Genomic DNA, 16,616 nt, shown 5'->3' with positions numbered 1-16,616 from the left:
AATGAGATGGATAAGCGAGAAATGTGGAGTAAAATTACGAAAGCGTTTTGCGATGTACATGGAGAAAACGCCAGAACTAGTCAAGGTCTTCAAGGTCGTTGGAAAAAACTCAACGCATCATTTACTTGTTGGAAAAACGCCATCTCTCATGCTTCCGGAAGCCTCCGTAGTGGGACAAGTTTAGCGGATCAGGTAACAATATTTTTATTTATTTATATGCATTCCACCCACATCAATATTTTGATTTATTTAATTTCGTATGTAATTTTTATGTTATTTCTTATGCAATTTTTATATGCATTCCACCTGCATCAAAATTTTAATTTATTTAATTTTTATGTAATTTTTATTTAATTTCTTATGTAATTTTTTTTGTAATTTATATGCATTCCACCCGTATCAATATTTTGAATTTATTTATTTGTGTTACACCCGTATTTTTTAACACTATGTTATCCCACTTTTTTATAGACACTACAAGCTCAAGCATTCTACAATTCAAAGAACGGGAACAAATCATTCACTAGATGGGAATGTTGGCAAATGATTGGAAACCGGAAGTGACACGTGGCGTGTCGGGATTGATCGAAAATATTATCGGAAATCTATCCACAAAATAGTACGTTCAGATAATGACACGTGGCATGACGTGATTGGTTGAAAATCTTATCAAAATCTTGGCTAAATTATTGTAAAATGGCATTGACACGTGGCGTGTCGGGATTGGTTGAAAATCTTAGCGGAAATCTATTCACAAAATAGTACGTTCAGATAATGACACGTGGCGTGACGAGATTGGTTAAAATCCTATCCGAAATTAAAACTATTTTATTTTTTTATTCTTTTAGACAAAATTTAAAAATATTTTAAATGGGCTGGATGCCAGCGCATTTTGTAGAGATGTAGATCGTTTGTGCCAGCTCATTTTGTATGGCACAGAATGTTGGGCGGTGAAGCATCAACACGTACACAAAATGGGTGTAGCGGAGATAAGGATGCTTCGTGGGATGTGTGGGCACACGAGAAAGGATAAGATTGTGAATGAGGATATCCGAGGTAAAGTAGGAGTAGCCGAAATTGAAGGAAAGATGAGAGAAAATCGGTTACGGTGGTTTGGACATGTGCAAAGAAGACCTACTGACGCTCCGGTTCGAAGATGTGACTATGGAACAGAGGTTCGGGACCGAAGGGGTAGAGGAAGACCTAGGAAAACTTTGGAAGAGACCCTAAGAAAAGACTTAGAGTACTTGGATCTAACGGAGGACATGACAAAAAACCGAGCGCAATGGTGTTCTAGGATTCATATAGTCGACCCCACTTGGTGGGAAATGGCTTTGTTTTTGTTGTTGTTGGAGATCGTTTGTGCCAGCGTATTTTTTAACTTGATGCTAGCGCATTTTCTTAGGGGTGGAATTGCTTTGATAAACCTTCCTCTTCTTTCCCCAATTGAAACAAACCAACCAAACCCTTTCAATTTCAAACCCTTCCTCTATCTCTCTCTCTCTCTCTCTCTCTCTGTAGAAAGAAAGAAGAGATGGAAGAAGAGGGCATTGGGTTGGTTCTGGGAAGAGCCACAGAGCTGAGATTGAAGATCAGCAACTGCATCCACAAAGGAAATCACTCTCCACCCAAAAGAGAAAATGGAGTCCTCGTCGACGGCAAAGCAGCAGACAAAGTAGAAGAAGAAAAAGAAGAAGAGGAACTAGAAGAGGAAGAGGCACATAAGCTTTTCAACATCTGCGACGCCCTCGAATCCCTTGAGAACCAGCTTTCTTCCTTACAGGTTTTGTTTTGATAAACCCAATTTCTTTGATTTAGCTTTTCTGTAGGGAGGGAAAAAAGAGTACGAAAAACCCTAATTTTGCTGCACGAGAATGTCATTTGCAATTGAGTAGCTTAAAGTTTGAAACTTTACATTTTTCATGTGTGTGATTATTGTAGTGTGCTGTGTTTAATGCTTGAGTTTAGGGTTTATTTTCTTTCCATATAGGTTTATACATAAACTATTTCTGAATACTAAAATTGCTTTTGTTTCTGTTTGGTTAAGAAAACAATTGCATCAAAAAGAGGGATTTGTTGGGAGCTGGTGTTTCATATACAGAATGTTCGAAAGATGTGGCTCACTGGTAGGATATCAATATTCCAACAGTTCTATAGGAAATTTATTATTGCTCATACAATCATAATCACTAATGAGGTACGGAGTTGAGGATGAGGAGGGTTCCCTCATTCTGGTACCATAAGGCGTGCTTGTCGTTGGTTATGGCAGTGCTCAGCCTATTCTTAGGTGATGCAGGGCTTACTGGGGCTTAGCCATTTGTCTGTACTTGTCCACATCATTTGTTATCTTCCCCTTACCCTATTTGCGCCTTCGATTTAAATCTTTTTCCTTTTTGAAAATTCTTATCAGTGATTTAATTATGTGGTTGAGTTTGTGTACCCATCAATGAGAACTTAAGTTATATGCTAATTACATTTATTTTCATAATGATGTTTGGAAATTTAAAATTAGGAAATACCATCACCTCCTATATCAGGTTTGGACCGGATATAAAAGTTTAAAACCACTGAGTTTCGTACATGCATGGGTTTTAAGTTTGTCAAACTCGATAAGAATGAGCAAGCACTATGTAGTGAGTTATGCCTTTGTTGGAAAGTTTCCTGCACAGACATGTACTTGTAATTTACATATGGGTTTTCTTCTGCTGCATTACTTTGTCAAATGCAATTAGGTGCTTAAATTTGGAAACTTTACATTTTCATGTATATGTGTATGTATGTGCTTATTTGAGCGTCTTCGTCAAATGCGGTGGTTTATGCTTCACTTGGGTTTAAGTTCTTTCATAAACTGTGGCACTATTTATTAGGATCTTTAATAGTCTTCCTTCTGTTTCTGAATGCCAAAATTTCAGCTTTTTCTGTTTGTTTAAGAAAAATTACATAAAAAAAAGAATTAGTTTTAATATGTTAGTTACTTTCATCTTTCATGTTGATGTTTGGAAATTTGAAATCATGGAAGCACCACCACCTTTTATAACAGGTCTGATAGGATGAAAGTCTCAGATCGTTGAGACTGCATTTGTTACACAGGATTGGCTTGGATAGGACAATTCACTAGATTCAAGGCATATTGAAGAAATGTTGTCCAAATTGAACTAGAAGAGGGAGTAGTCATGAGGGAAAATTATCCCCTTTAAGCCCCAAAACAATGGTAGGATTAGAAGAGATAACATTCCTTCATGACTATTCATCTTCTACCTTCTAAGTGAACAATATTTGGCAGTTGTCATCCATTTCTTCATCCTGTGTTGAATATAGTGAGTTATTGTATCCATACCAATCCTATGTAACAAACGCAACCCAAGCGTTGCACATGATTTAAGTTTGTTAGACTGCACAAGCTTGAGGAACATCCAGTCAGTTATGCCTTTGTAGGAAAGTTGCATGCCCAGACATCTACTTGTAATTCACATATGACCTCTGCCTTCCTGAATTCTTTCTCCTTCAGGTGTTAAACCTATTGGTGGCAAAGTGAAAGAGTAGAAGGAATCGGATAATGGAAGGTGAAACCGTCAATATGTTTATTGATACTCATTAAAACACAGAGATGCTTAGGGGCCTTATATAGGCATGTACAACATTAAGATAGCTAAGCCTAATAAGCAGATCATAGTATTCATTCCTCGGAAGATCAATCATCGTGGCTCTAGATAATTTTACATAGCACTAATAGAGAGAAGCCCAATGGTTCAAGGAACCAATGATTTCAAAATTAATTTTTTTACAGAACCCAAGACCTTGTTGAAAGGGTAAGGCATTATAGTTGGCTAGAAGGGCTAGACTTGTCATTCAGTAAGCCTCCATGCAAATGAACTAGATTCTTGTCATTTTCAACCTCACGTCAAACTCCAGAGGCTTCCCATTTAACCATGGAGGAAGACGTTAGATTTGTGCTGGTGGAGAATCATCTGAATTAGTATCTGACATGTGGATTTTTGGAACTTCTTGAGAATTATACTGTTATACATATTGTAAACCGCTTTTATGCAGATGAATGAAGTCCCTTGGTTCTTTTACTCATTCTAGATGTCAAATTGTCAATTGAAATCTTTTGTCAACACTAGTGAGTGAGTTTCACCCATGAGCTAGTTTAATTTTCAACCATACTGATGCATTACGCAAAGGATTGGCTTGACATAAATTATTCTCAGTTTATTCAACCCACCTGTTGGTAAGCACTTCTGACCGAAAAATTCTTCTAGACGTCCAAGTGTTGATTAGTGATTGGTTGACCTTTCCAGGGAAACCATACTGCTGGTTCGTTCATAATAAGAGCTGTCTTATAGCCAGAATGAATCTGTTTATCTCTTGCCAAAGTGGCACCTTGGATTCACCTATTTGAATGTTTGAAATATATGAAGAACATTTTAATGTTTTGTGTAAAATGATTTATAATATAGGTTTTGAAATTTGTTTTTTTATTTTTTTATCATCAGGCTTTACAACAGCAGCAAACGTATGAAAGGGAAGTTGCCCTTTCTGAGATTGAAAGCAGCCGCAAGATGCTAGTCGACAAGCTTAAAGAGTACAAAGGGGAGGATTTAGAAGTGTTATGTGAGGCTTCTGCTTTTGCAGGTGAAACAGTAGAACACAACAATGATCTTTTGCTTCCACCATATCCAAGCCGCTCTCCGCACACTCTTTCTCTACAAAATTGCTATTTACCACCCACACACAAGTTGATACGAAATGGGATAATCACCGGTGACCCAACAAATGACGCAAAGAAGAATTCGAGCGAGACAGACAAGTTGCAGAATGGATCCAAAAAAAGGTTGGGATTTTTCCTAAGCACAGCAGCCAAGACTATGCTTACTCTTGTTGGTGTGGCATCTGTATTACGCCTGTCTGGTTTTGGGCCTAAATTTGTGAGAAGTAATGTCACTTTCAAAATATCAGGCCTTTTTCAGCAACCAACTGAAGAAAAGAGGTCAACCATTGAGTGCCCACCTGGGAGAGTCCTTGTGGTGGAAGATGGGAAGGCTCGATGTGTTGTGAAAGAGAGAGTTGAAGTTCCCTTCTCTTCTGTTGTTGCAAGACCAGATGTAAACTTTGGGTGCGGTTAAATGTTTCGTCCCTCCATGTTTTTGTATATCTTGTTTTGTTGCGTACGCTGTAATGGAGATCTGATCTCTAATGATCCAAGGCTGTCCTAATCTTTCATGAGTAGCGATTCTTAAGCATAGGAGTAGTTCAGGGTTTTTGGAGGATGCTTGGTTCCGCCCGAACTTTTTTTTAAATGTACAGTGGAAAATCTCCCATTTAAGATCCGATGATTGCAGTGCCAAGTTTAGAGTCTGACCGTTGAATTAGATAATGGTGGAGTTATGTAACCCAGCTTCGATTTTGCTCACTGAAATTTGTTCGGGGTTCATCCATTCTGTCTGTGATGTTTCATAAGGGGCTGTGATTGGTTACCTTCTGCAAGCTTAAACCTCTGAGGTTTTTCTTATGAACTGCAGATGTTCCTTTACTAGCATTAGTTGTCTCCACCAATTTTGACTAATAGTTTACCATTAGAAAATGAATGGAAGTGAATCTTGCTATCCTCCAGTCATAACCCTACCTTGTGGACTCTAAGGCCTCGTTTGTTTACCTCCTTAGCCAGGATTGGACTAGCTAGGACGAATACACCATGTTTGGTATGGCTATGGACTAAGTTAAATGAGATTAGTCCGAACTCGCCCAAACTCGTGTGGAATCTGGGCCTCCTCAAGTCGTCAAATAGTCCCATGCAAAAGCAAGGTATTGCTAAGAAATTCACTACGCTCCTTCTCTCACTACACCGTCTCTTTCGAGTGAACTGGTGAGAGCGAGATGCTGTTCTTCATCAACGCTATCGATCATCAAGTGAGCTTCATCCTGAACAAGTATCCCTTCTTTCTCTCTACTGGCTTAATATTGGAATTGGGGGAATTTTTTTTCTTTTCTTTTTTACTTTGTTTAGGGTTCTTTTTTGGGGAAATTTTTAGCGAGTTTTGGTGTCGCTGGCTAGCCCGTGAGCCCAGTAGAGCTCCTCATGAACTTGGTCAATTTGCCTTAAAAATTGATAGATAGTTCTGTTGAATTGAAGATGGCTCTTCATGATGCTGTGCTCATTTGAGTTTACCAATGAAGTTTTCATGATTGTGCTTTTGCTCTTTTTGGATCTCAATGGGGTTCTGCGAAGAGAAGGCTAGAGGAAGAGGAAACGGACAGATCGCGGCTGGAGGAGGCGGCTGGCCATCGTGGTTTGCTTCGGTTCTGCAGATCGCAGAGAGGAAATGAGTATGCAACTATTTGTTTTCATGATTGGGGTGATGATGGGATTAGCAAGGTTATGGAAGATGAAGAGACATGGAGAGGCGTGAAGGCGGGAAAATTGATGAGCATAATTATATTATTTTATCAACCTCTTTTTACACTCAATTTAAAATTTTGAATGTTAATTGTCTATTTTACCCTATTGCATAATTACTATTAAGTACAAAATAAAATTAATAATAAAACTTAAATTTATCAATAAACCCAAACACTATAATTAAACCCTACGATCATTCTTTGTTTATCATACTTTCATTATGCTAAAACCCTAATAGCTCTCATAGAGAAAAATAAATTTTTCTATTGATGGATCTTGAAGATGATTAAAACATGGTTTTTCTTCTTGTAAAGACTATTGGTAAACTCTATTCTCTGTTTGAGATTAAATCTCATTCTGCTTACTAAAATGTGAACGCGAAATTCGTTCAATTCAATCATCTTCCTCCGGCCCGGCTAACACAAGAAAGCTCTGATCGTCATCAAATGTGATTTTAATTTTAATTATTTCATTTGCAAAATCTGGATTTTCTCTACGCCCATGCTCAATCATTGGACGTGGCGAAAATTGTTCCATAAGGACTCGGAAGTATCAAAATCGCTACTTGGAAACCTGTAATACCAACATACAAGTAGTGCAGATGGAAGAGCTAGCCAGTTTATTAACACAACACAACAATAAACTTCGTCACGAATTAAAACGATGTCATTCAAAACAGTAAGTAGAAGTTTAACGGCAGCAACACTAGACAATCACTATCAGTCTACCACCTACCAAAGAGTAAGGAATATATCAACTATAGTCATCATCTCATTTTGCATTGCTTTGCATCACCAGGGTTACAGGAGGAGCATCAATCCTTTCTTTTCTTCTTATTCTCATTCTTCTCGGCCGAGTTCTTCAACTGTGGTAAAGAAACGATAGCCGTTTTAGTTAATAGGTCTACTTAGCCTAACAGATATAACATCTCACAATATAAAATAGAAGAGGAGATGGTCTAAACACACAGTCATAAATATGATAGAAAACAAGACCGAGAGGAGGATTTTGCTCTTACAGCATTAACGAGAACTTACCATGATAACCAGTATACGGCCGAACACAGCAACAAGACCGAAATACAGCTGCAACACAATTTCAGAGAACGATTAGATAACTGCATATATCACCCTGTTTTAGCTTTTATACACAAAATGTAGCATTGCCCATCATTCACATGACTAATTGATAATTCCTTACCTTAAACTTGAAAAGAGCTGCAGAACCCCTAAAGACAGAAGAAGCAAAGTGTAACCAAATTAGCATAGAACGGCCAGAAGAAAGCAGTATGATCGCAACTCTCATCAAGTGAAAGTATGATCCTCAAACACCTTATGCGCATCGCACAACTTACCAAGCTCGGCATAGAAGCTCACAAATGAGGTCTGTATAAAAGGGTCGCACAAAGTATATGGGACCCATTGAGGAGTCCAAAGAAACCAAATCCCAGCGCGACGACGACGGAGTGCCGGCCGATTCGACTCCCCGCGGGTCTGACGATCTAGAGGTTGCCAAGCGGTAGATTCACGGTGGCGGGAATATTTAGCAGGGGGAGAAGAGGCGTTGATGGAGTGATGGCTAACAAATGGAGCAGCAGCTCCTTCTCCTTCTTAGTTGTCTTCTTCGATTTCAATCTTACATCTGACTAAAAAATTGAATGGTTGTAAAAATAAATGAATTAGGTTTATAGGGGTATATTAGGTATTAAATTTGGGTTTAAAGAGATATTAATAATTTAGTTAAAAATCAAATAGGTGAAAATAGTAAATTGGGTGTAGAAATAGGTTAGATGTGTTTAAATAAAATTACCCTTTTTGAAATAGAAGGAGAGATGAAGAGAGTGATAGAGAATGTGGGAGTAGGATTTATTTATTTATTTATTTAAAAAAAAATAGAGATATGTTAAGATTACATGTAGATGAAGCTTTGAAAAAAATAAACAGCAAAATTTGGTTGTGTGAAATTACATTTTGCACCCTCAAGTTTGTGGTTAATTACAACCTCATACAAAATCTTTAAAAAATTTCAATCACATACATTAAGTTATTTTTTATTTCAATTATGTACAACCGTTAAAAAATTTGTTAAGTTAGTAGTTAAGTGATAACATGGTAACAGTGAGTTCCACGTTTATGATTTCGTGGTAGTCAAACTATAACCACATGGCTAAAGAACTATTAAACAATATTTAATTAATAAAAAATCAATTTTTATTTATAATTTAAAATTTGAAAATTAGAAAGAAAAAAAAAGAAAGAAAGAAGGAAAACTAATTAGAAGGGCTTGGAAACTTTGAGTTTTAACTAAAAACTATGTTATAAGTATATTTAATGGTTAGTACAAAGCCCTCTTTTAAATCAGCCCAACTGAAATGGCCTAACCAAAATAATATGCTGATTTGTCAATTTTACCCCTAAGTTTTAGGTTAACTTATGTTAATTAATTCGTTAGTTTGGTTATTTTGAAATTAGCATAACTTAATGGAAGGCATTTTTTTGCAAAACAGTTGCAGAGTTCTTCAATGTGCATAGTCCTTCAATCTATTTTTGGGAACTGGTTGAAGGTTTTGACAGTCGATTTGTGAATCCTGATCTTTGTGTTATTCGTTTACGTTAGTTTAGGTTTTTCAAAGTAAGCCTAGTTCTTCAATCATTTTTTCCGAAACTAATTGAAGGTTTTGAGATTCTATTTTCAAATCCTAATCTTTGTTGTTCATTGTTTCATTGGAGTTTCATAATTTGATCGTTGTTCTTCATAGTTTCGCTGTGTGACATCTCGTCCCAAATTTAATATTATTTTATTCTCTAACCTTAGAAAATTACGAAAATGCCCCTGATGGGTGGACATTCAAGATTGCGGGCTCTCATGAGTTGTCAGTATTGCAGGCTGCAGACTGTAATATCAATAACTTATTTGTTGGATTCTTTAAGCAAGTGGGCAAGTAGGCCCGTCTACATTAGTATTTTATTAATTAGACTTCGTGCTTAATTAATTATTATTTGGGCTTGACCCAAATACACACACACATATTCTTGTTGCACTCGATGATATGAATGTGTGGGTGCAAGCGGAACTGAATTTGGAGTTACGGCAAAGATTTTACGAAGTTCGAAGTGTGAAGGGCATTTTAGTAATTTCATGTTTACTGGAGATATTTTTTCTGTTTCGGTCTTTTGTGGGTTAGGTTGTGTGCCAAGTGGGGCCCACACCCTATTCCTTCACCTTTCTCCCGTGTTTCCCTCTCATATGTCTCCCTCTCCCATTTTTTATTTTTGCCTCCTCACTTCTTCTCTTTCTCTGTAACTAGGGGTGGGTTCAAAAAACCGAAAACCGAAAAAAACCGAAAACCAAACCGAACCGAAACCGAAAAAACCGAACCGAACAAAAAAACCAAACCGAATTGAAAAAACCGAACCGAACCGAATTCTTTTGGTTCGGTTCGGTTTTAGTGATCTAGAAACCGAACCAAACCGAACCGAACCGAATTAATTAAATTAATTTTTTTATTTAATTATTTGTTTTGGATATTATTTTCTAAACCCAATTTGTAAGTTAAAATATGCTAAACCCAATGTGTTGCCAAACTTTAAGCTCAAAATATTAAAAAAAAGTCCTATAAAAACTTTAAACCCTAACCTATTATTTATCCCCCATATAAGGTTCCGGAGCCAAACCTCATCCTGAAGTACCTACATCCATCTCCATAGCACTGTCTACTTTTGTCTCAGCTTTCTTTTCCAAATCTACTCTCATATAACATGTAACAGAATCTATAAACATTTATTTCGGGTAGATTACTTAGGGAATTTGTGATGGAAAAGAATCCAACACACACTAAATAAATCCACCCACGCATTTCTTTTACTAATCAAGTTGTCAACATGCAGTTACAAGCAAACAACCCTGATCTTTGAACAACATCATACAATTTAACTTTTCTAAGTCATTTGTACGATTTTTGTGTTGTGATGTTGTTAGTTTGGACTTTGGAAGACTTGATTGATGATTTTAGTTCAACTTTAAATGTTTATTTTCATTGTCTTTGATTATAGTTAGAATGCTTGTGTTATGATTGTGTTGGATACGTTAAAATTTAAAATTTCAATGTTTTTCATTTTTTGAAAGAAAAAAAAAACAAAAAACCGAAACCGAACCGAAACCGAACCGAAAAAAACCGAACCGAAAAAAAACCGAACCGAAAAAAACCGAAAAAAAATGAACCGAACCGAACCGAACCGAAATTTCGGTTTGGTTTCGGTTTTGGCAAAAAACCGAACCGAATTAAACCGAACCCACCCCTATCTGTAACCATGGAAGATTTCGCCGATATTATCGATTTTTTGCTTTACCGATATTTTAATAGGTATCCAAGGAATTTTCGTCAAAATATCGCGATATTATCAATAATATCGATAATATCGCGATATTTTGGTTTCTCGACAGTCATAACCTCGCCGGAGAATCGGAATAACTCCGAGCAAGAACGAAACCTGCAACCAAACGGAACAAAATCATCACTATCTTTCAACAAAAATCACCACTTTATACCAAAATCAGTGACAAAATTACACTAATCCGAGAAGTAAGGGCTTGAATTCGAGCAAGATCTGGAAGAAAACAGTAGAAGCTGAGAAATCGAGTACCTCACCGGCAGTTACAGTGCTAAAGATCATCATCTTTGGAAGGCCGCGGATCGGACGGAGCTGAGAGATCAATGAGCAAGCATTTCATAGATCGTATTCAATCAGCGGCTGAAAGAGATGAGAGAGAGTAGAGGGAGACGCGAACGAGGAGGATCGCGCTGATGGGGACGACGGAGGAGAGGTAGAGGTCGTGGCCCGCGGGACATGGTGACGGGCTCGACGAGGAGGAAGGCGAGGGAGGAGTAGAGGGAGATGCGGACGAGGAGGATCGCGCCGATGGGGACGACGGAGGAGAGGTAGAGGTCGTGGGACATGGTGACGGGCTCGACGAGGAGGAAGGCCAGGGAGGAGCAAAGGGAGACGCAGTGGAGAGATGGATCGAGAGATGATGTCTCTGTGTGTGTGGGAGAAGGGAGAAGGGAAGGGAGAAGACTCAGAAGAAGAGAGAAGAAAGGGAGAAGACTCAGAAGTTCAGAACTCGGAAGAGAGATAAGGAAGGATCGAGAGACTGAGCTCAGTCTCTGTGTGCGTGTGTGGTGTGGGGGGTCTCGAAGTGCGTGTGTGGTGGCGTTTCACTCACTCTTTGACTTGCTTTCTGTGTGTGTGGTGGCGTGTGAGATTAAATGCTATATTTGTGGACAACGATCAAATGCTAAAGATTAAACAAACATAATATGTTCTACTGCTTAGCAAAAAAAGCTACAAACCCTTTGCTTATCAACAAAAAAAGACAAGTCCTTGCACTAGATATACTTTCAAATTACGTTGAGTAGCAACCTGATATATGTATTCGGACGAATTATAAAACAATTGACACACTCCTGGCTTCCAAAATTCAATTCTTTTACTTTATATAAACTTGAAAAAACATAATCGGCATCCAAATTAAAGTTTAGTCTTATTCAACGTATTGATTTTCAATCGTTAATTGATATACTATAATTTGAAACTTCAACGCCTAGACGCATGCTTATGTGTAAGAAATTTAAAGTGTCAAATTCGGCACATTATTCTTCATCATTTTATTCACTTCCTTTTTTTTTTTTTTAATATCCTAAATAAAACCTCCCAATATTGTACTAATTAATTATATATAAATGATTATGGTGTGTTTAAACTTCTTTCATTAATTACTACATATTTTCTACACTCACAATGTTTGCCAGCTCGCTATATAATCAACTTAAATCAGTTAAATCCATCATGCAATGCATTTCCTTCCAATTTTTTGTGATAAACTAATAGATAATTGACTAAATAAACATCCTGCAAAGTTTCATTAAAAATTTCCAAGTTTTTCTTACAATTTCCGTGGTTTCCATGTAATTTTTATCGATATCGATATTATCCCGATATTTCCATCGATATTTCCGTGTTTTCGGACTACCGATATTTCCGATATTACCGATATTTTCTTCCTTGTCTGTAACCCTCTCTTACTTTCTCAACCCTCACCATCACTCTCCTTTGTGTGATCACCAAGATGCCAAACTTAGGAACCAGCACCACCTAGCTTCACCACTTTGGCAAGCTACTGAACTGTTGGAAATGTGCCCTAAAACCAATCATATGATGATACTTTACGGACATTTCAAATGTTAAACTAATCTAGTTTAATATATAAAGGGCAAAGATTATTGTTTGAGCCGTCTCATATAAATGTTATATGCTTAAACGATAAAGTCCAAGGAATATGTGATTGGGAGAATGCAATCTAATGAAGTTAGATTAATGAGACCATTCTTTCGTAGACACATCCTAAATGTTCTTGATCATAGGATTACCAATTGGGCATTGACAGTCCGTTAAGATCAGTACGTACTGTGTCTTCTCTCAGGGAGAGTGACTAGTCTCGAGTCATTGGTGTGTGTGACATCAAGACAAGTACGTAGGTGCTCAATAAGAGAATGAGTTCACTGAACGTGATCAACGAAGAGTTCTTATATTCCATGTCACATGAGAACTCATGGTTGGGATAATGCAAAGTAGTCCTTTGACCTGAGGCATCACAGTTGTCTTGTGGTTAAGTCCTTAATCTTTGATTATGTCTAATTCACCCCCTCGGGGTGTCACGGCATCGTTGGGGTTAAGCCACTTAGCTATGGAGACAAGTGAATGCGCAACAAGGGATCTCTAACCTTCAAACAGTTGAGGGAGAATACTCTATGATATGATTTGGAATCTCTGGCCAGAGTATGAATGAGATTGGGGAATGCGTTCCAAATCACATTCAAGGAAATCATATAAGCAAACGATTCACATTGGATAGTAGACATGAGTAAATAAACTATCATGCCAAACAATGTGGTCAAGAGTATTAGATTAGAGAAGGACCGTATTGCATTTGTAATCCCGAACTGAATAGGTTCTCCACCTCTTCTGATTAGCTTGGGTAACCATGATATGCTGCTAGGTGTCACTCATGGTTTGTGGAAGCCCTAAACGTGTGTAATCACTAAAGGGAGAATTGAAAATAGTTTCAATTCACAATCGATGTAAAATGGTTTTAATCGCCCACTACCTCGCTAAAAGGAACCTAATGGATCGCACACCGTAAAAGGTAGAGATTGGAGATTAAACGGAAATGAGTAAGAATGATTAAATGGTTTAATCATTTAATTATGGCAAGGATTAATTAATATGTTAATTAATCAAACGAATAAGTTCGTTAAAGACTTCGGGATAGTTTTGGACCTTAAGGCCCAATGGGCTTCGAACGTCAAGCCCATTAACTTAAATTGTATGACAATTTAATGAATAAAGATTCATTAAAGCCCAAAAGCCCAAACATCCCTAAATGGCCGGCCATATTAGATGAATTAGGGTTTTGGTTGTTTAGGTTACTTAAAGAAGTGACTATATAAATGACTTTATAGCCAAAATTCATTAAGGAAAAATTAAGGGTTTATTTTGGGGGAAAATTGGTGAGAATTGTCTCTCCATTTTCTCTCTAAAGAGGCCAACACCTTGGAGGGTACATCTAGCAATCCTACTACTCCAAGGTCACTCATTTCTTCTACAATCAAACCTTGGTGAAGAGACTTAGAGGTTCCCTATTTTGGGAACTTGGAGAAACCTATTTTTCCATCCAAATCCATGGATCTAAGAAGCAAGGAATGAAGGCCCTATCTCTTTGGGTGATTAGCCTTTGCTTATGCAAAGAGGAATCTACAAAGGTAATAATTTCAACTCACTTTGTTTTGAGTTGATAATTGGTTCATCAATCTACTAGGCTTTGAATTTCATGGTAATGTTTTGTTTTTGAGTGCATGCAAGCATGATTCCGCCTTTAATTGTTAATTGCATGCTATATGATGTTGCTCAAATGAACATGTTTTTCAAAATAAATCCTTCATGAACCACATCAAACCACCGAATGGGTGTAACGACAACACCACCACCGTTGTTAACCTTGCCATCCTGACGAGATTTACAGATCTTCAAACCCAGAAAATTATGTTCACTGATGTTGAACTTGCATTGCACAGTGGCTGTTGCCACTGTTCATCATCTTATCCGATGAGTTCTCGTCATTTTCAACTAAGGTAATGTTCAAAGACATCAAATTTAACTTCCCCTCATCGAAGCTACTGATTTATGACCCATCTCATGTGTTTTGGTGAAGGTTTAGAGCACGGACATGAGGGAAGAAATTCTCCAATTTTCTGGCAAGGAAAATCGTGGCCATTAGGCCATTTTCAGGCCATTTTTCTAGCCAATACTCATCATAACTGGGCCCTAATTTGGTATGGATTTGTTCCCTACATTTCTAACTTCAATTTGGTTTTTGAATCATTAAGTTTGGTGAAGAATCGAACTTAAAATGAGCTCTGAAAGTTGGAGAGAAAACCTGCAAAAATTTGGAAATCGTGAAGAAGGTGTGTATGCACATGGGTGGCCAATGTGCTTGGTGCGTGCAGCAACTTGTGGAGGAACCCGAGGTTCCTCCTTAGGTTTCTCTATGTGCCGAATCTGAATACGCCGTCCATTTTTCGAAATTTGATCGTTTTTAAATAGTTCCTTTATTAACCATACTTTGTACAAAAATTGGTATTTACGTTAGGACGTTATATATTTATGTAAATGGTTTTGTTTCTAGGTGAAATGCATCACAAGGATATTCAATGCCCGCGAAATGGGTTCTACCTGATGAATTTTCTACGTTACGCCTAGATTTGACTGACGTTTTTAAGAATTAGCGTATTAATAGAATTTATGAAATTTTCATAAATTCTATGGGATGCATGAATGCATATGTTGGCGTGATGCCATAAATATATTTACGATCACAAATATTATTATTCTATTATAGTGATTTACGAAATTTCCGTAGCATGATTATATTTATATTACTACTCATTATGCATGCTACACTAGTATTAGTACTTATGCAGGCCATGGCCAATCTTTCACGTGTATGTTCACATTACACCGATACGCTCACTTTGGATCCATCATAGGTGCCAGTTCTATCCTAGACTGCTATAGGCAATTAAATGCGCATAACGCTAGTCTTCAGGTAATTGTAGTACTAGAACATAAATCATTATTACACCCAGTCTTGTTCATGTCAGAATACCTTTGCATGGACTCGTGTGTCAGCATATGATGATGGGCACCCGATATTAGATGTTCGTTTATTTGAGACATGTTGATTACTAGATGTTATATGCAGAGTATTGTGATTTATCGTATTTTTGAAATATTGCTGTTACGGTAAGTATACTTGTTTTACGGCGATGGGTTATACGTTTTCGAAAAGGTTTTACAAAGTTGCTGAAAGAAGAAAAACAAAGTTGTTGGCTATCAATTTGTTGCTTCTCTCATCAAGGATAAGGTTCAATAAATACTCTTATTAAGCCAAAGGAGATTATTTCAAAATTTAAAAAGCTTTTATGGAGTAGATATTGATTATGCTACTGCATACTTTAGCAAAGAAAGGGCAGTTTTTCAATTAAATGGTGATGATGTCGATGCTTATATGTTCTTGTCTAGGTATGTTGAATCTGCCTGTTCATGCAATTCAAATATGTGTTTGAGCTTGAAGTTGTATTAGATACCAACTGGAATCAATTCATTGTTTGTTTGGACGATAGAATATGCTCTTGTGTGCAATGGCACCATAATTGTTTCTTATGTTCTCATGCATTGCAAGTGTTGCAACACGATAATTGTGATGTATTTAAGTATGTTGATAATTACTGGAAATCAAGCTTTTATTGGGAAATATATCAGTTTGTCATGCATCCATTTTTAGATTTGGATAAGCCGAACGTTGATACTATCATAAATGGTGTGAGATCTCCAATTACGAAAATTTCGTCTGGAAGACTAAAAAAAAGTATATTAAATCTACTAGTGAAATAAGTGGGACTAAGAAGACTATCACTTGTAGCAGGTGTGGATGTTTGGGACATAACAAAGTTTCATGTAAAGTTGTTATACAAAGCGGTTGATTTTTTGTTTTTGTTTTGAGAGATGGGAGTTATTGGTGATATGTAACATATTTTCATTTTGGAGATTTTTTATTTTGTTTTCAATTGATGTTTTGGATTATGTAATTCTGGATTTAG

General features: G+C 37.1%; 1 protein-coding gene across 1 annotated transcript; it reads left to right on the top strand.

The window, feature by feature from the left end:
• The first annotated feature begins 1,432 nt into the window (after positions 1 to 1,432).
• Positions 1,433 to 5,348, top strand: LOC126624469 (plastid division protein PDV2-like). Its single transcript, XM_050293531.1, has 2 exons — positions 1,433 to 1,783; positions 4,497 to 5,348. The coding sequence occupies exons 1-2, from the start codon at positions 1,535 to 1,537 to the stop codon at positions 5,124 to 5,126; spliced, it is 879 nt and encodes a 292-aa protein (XP_050149488.1). The 5' UTR covers positions 1,433 to 1,534; the 3' UTR covers positions 5,127 to 5,348.
• Positions 5,349 to 16,616: the final 11,268 nt, after the last annotated feature.

Source organism: Malus sylvestris, chromosome 5 (assembly GCF_916048215.2).
Source record: "Malus sylvestris chromosome 5, drMalSylv7.2, whole genome shotgun sequence".
Classification (NCBI taxonomy): Eukaryota; Viridiplantae; Streptophyta; class Magnoliopsida; order Rosales; family Rosaceae; genus Malus; species Malus sylvestris.
The sequence above is the reverse complement of the archived record's forward strand: the minus strand, read 5'-3'. Positions and strand labels throughout refer to the sequence as shown.